General features: G+C 49.9%; 1 protein-coding gene across 1 annotated transcript in view; it reads left to right on the top strand.

Annotated features, from left to right (window-relative positions):
• Nucleotides 1–627: 627 nt before the first annotated feature.
• kay (transcription factor kayak) overlaps nt 628–3,361 on the top strand; it is a 73,886-nt gene continuing 71,152 nt past the window's right edge. Inside the window, exon 1 of the mRNA XM_084581928.1 lies at nt 628–1,022. Within this exon, the coding sequence (XP_084438054.1) occupies nt 918–1,022 (105 nt within the window). The 5' untranslated portion in view covers nt 628–917. The remainder of the gene's footprint in view (nt 1,023–3,361) is intronic.

Raw genomic sequence — 3,361 nt, 5'->3', positions numbered from 1 at the left:
CCAACTTGTCTTGCGTGGTGGTGACTCATTCATTCATAAGGATCGCACAACTTTCCAGAATGCCCGCAATCCGCAGGAACGGTGTCGTGTGTACGGCAAGTACCGTTTGCGGCGGCGAGGGAGCGAAGGACAGCGGTGCACAATCGCAAATTGATTCTTGTCTCTCCCAAGAACGGCGCTCTCGCACTTCTGAGAAAAATAGGCGAACGCATGCCGCACGCAACTGCTTCCTGTGGCCTTCGCCAGCCTTGGCCCGCTCGCGGGGGCCGAACCAATTTCTAAACCACTCCCTCGGAGCCAGCCTGAGCCCTCCCCGCTTCTCGGTAACGCCTGGCCCTTCCCGTGAAACATCGCATCGACCGCACGTTTCGATGACGTGTGAACGTGAATCATAGCTTGCCTTTTATGGGCATGAACACTAACGAAGCGCATAACACTATGTAAAACCACGCTTTACTATAGTTTTATGAAACCTTGCTAAACTACTTTGATTACGAGATAGAGATGTAGTTCGTGCTGCGCAGTAAAATGCAAGAGGGAAGTACGAAACTGCACGTAACGGGCGCGGCGGCCGAACTGCGTGACGCGGTCGACGTCACAGCACTTGATTGGGACGTCGGCCTCTCGCGCGGACCACGTGACTCGCCTCCTGACGTCGTGCTTTTTGGTTATTTTTAGCCTGGCGGTGGGATGATGTCACCGCTTGGGAAGAATTTCGGCAGGGCTTCCCTCAACCTTCGGACACCGCGGATGACTCATCCCTTCGTTTGGTGCCATAGCGCGAACACCACGAGAGGCTTGGCTCCGGGCTCCGCGTACTAGTCGGTCTGCTCCGGTCGCCCACGGACGCGCCGCAGCCAAGCAGCGTTTCGCCGTCGTCGTCGAAGCGCGGCAGCAAGCAGCAGCAGCAAGTCGCCATGTACTGCGCGACAAGCAGCGAGTCGGCCGATTTGCGGCTGTCCGTCGCCGATATCCTGTCATCGATGGCGAGTGGAATACCCGAAAGCCCGGTGACAACCACGGTGAGTTCCGGAGCGACACGCGCCATCGATTCTTTCCTCGAACGCGCGCCGCGCGCTGAGAAACTTTCACCGTCTGCTATCGCGCTAGGACTAGCGGAGCAGGCTAGCGGGCTGCTTGTTACGCGCGTGTGCCGTAACGCTCGCGCCCCAGTTAGCGCTCCTGCGGAAACCGGGCTCGGACTGTTCTTGTACGGCTGCTCCGCGTCGATGCGGTCTCCCTGGAATTCAGTGCTGCTTTATTTGTTGCATTTCTGCGCACGGGCCGCTGATGACACGGAAGTCTGGACGAAAGCGACGGTTTGGGTGTTGGTTCTCACGACGACGGGTCGTGAGTGGGCAGGACCTCGCATGCCTGTTTTTGCTGCCGCCTTGATCGGGGCCTCCCTGCTCTGCGATCGTTAAAACATGAACGTGACCGCTGGCTTCTCATACTTCTCGTTTCACTGTCACATGGCCTCTACAGCACTACCGCCACCGCCGCTGGATTAGTGGGCTGGGCCTCGGCGCTACAAGCACCGTTTTTGTCATGTAGATGTCTCGGTCGCACCGACAGGGCGGGCCAGTTGGCGTAATGCCATTTCGCGTCTGGTTTGTGCTCCTTGTTTTGCCCTGTTGTGTGCGGTGTCGCGATCGCGGGCGTCGAAATGCGGGTGCTACTGCAGTTACTGCGCTCAGCTGGGTGACTCCGGGGCGCAAGGCAGTCGGTCTGGATGACATTTGACGTCCGAGTTTAAGCGTTCAGCTCACTAATATGTCACCTTTGTTCGCAGTGGCCATTTTACCATCACGGGTATTGATATTAGATGTTCACGGAATTATTGTGATGCGTTGTATTCGTGTGCATGGTATGTGAATGGGCACGAAACAAGAGGTTGCTTTTAAGCAAGCACGCCGTTGCAGCATGCATGCTATTGGAATTACCTACCATTGTTTGCATAGACGCCAGCCGATCTCGCGACCAACTTTCGAAACGTAAACCCTTATTTTATTTGATGAGGTAACAAAGCATTCCTCAAAATCTAAGAAGACTCCGAACGTCGCCGAGTCGGAATTCCTTGTTGCTTCCTGCCTTCGTCAAAGTGGGCTACTTTAGGTTCTTCCGGTTTCCGAAAATTGGGCCGCTCCTGGCACAACTGGGCACTTTTATCTCAATAGACTTCACTGGCGAAAAAAATTGAGCCACAATTTAATGTAACTATTTATTGTTAGATGAGGCGAAGTTCAATTGATAGAATTTCGATCTCCTCACTGATTCCTAAAATTGTGAAATCCATTACAACTCCTTTCCCTGATAAGCATTTGTACATAGCCACTTATATAGCTTAGCCGTACTTCCAAAGTTTACCTTGACATCCTGCATAACAGGACTAATTTTGCTTTTATTACATTTGAGTATTTTAAAACGGGAAAGTGTGTGCTTATCACTCACACTTACACAGCAATCGCTGGTTGAATGCTTTTAATGTGTTCGATCCCACATTGGAGCCACTTGCACAGGCATCTGTACAGGAAAGGCACAACTTTCTGATATTATCATTTTTTACCCGTTAAACTTGTGTCTTCCGTCTTGCTTCCTGTTGTTAACTCTGCTAATGTTTTTCTACATCTGTCTGTATTGTTGGGTGTAGCAAAATAAGTATGTAGATCATCTTTAAGACTCTCCAAATTCGTTAATTTGTAACTTATTGTACAATTGTGAATACCTAACAAGTGCACTTTTTTTCTGACAGCATACCACAGGTGCACTGCTGAGGCTAATTCTTTTGTGTTTCTGTGCACGAGTTCACACAGGGCATGCCAAATACAGTTGACTGCTACATTTCCCTGCCTCATATGTCATGGTATCGAATGAAATTGCTGCTACTATGGCTTGACACTGCTCAGCAGTCTATTATTTCGTCCACCTTGTTTAAAGCGGTGTCTAGCGACTTGGAATTGTCAGGAAAATTTGTTTACCTGAAGAGAATTGGAAATTTCCAGGAATACTTTAAAAATATTGGCCACATCTGGGAAAAGCATAGACAGAAACGAATATAATGGCCTGCTGTGAATTTCTAAGGTACTATGAGGGCTGAGCACACGGTCCGTTCATAATGCCATCGCATCTTCGGGCTTCTAAAATATCCTGTTCAGTTTAGCTGTGTTTTGTTTGTCACCCACGAGTGCATGCTGTATATACTGGTTCGTTTTGTTCTGGTTACCACATTCCTTAGTAAGTTTGGTCTGGTTTATAAAGTTTAAAGTTCCAAAGCAACTCAGGCTATGAGAGACGCTGTAAAAAGGGATTCCTGGAATTTCGACCACCTGAGGTTTTTTATCACACACTGACTCACACTCGC

The sequence above is a fragment of the Amblyomma maculatum genome, chromosome 10 (assembly GCF_055883805.1).
Source record: "Amblyomma maculatum isolate TAMU_Amacu chromosome 10, ASM5588380v1, whole genome shotgun sequence".
Classification (NCBI taxonomy): Eukaryota; Metazoa; Arthropoda; class Arachnida; order Ixodida; family Ixodidae; genus Amblyomma; species Amblyomma maculatum.
The sequence above is the reverse complement of the archived record's forward strand: the minus strand, read 5'-3'. Positions and strand labels throughout refer to the sequence as shown.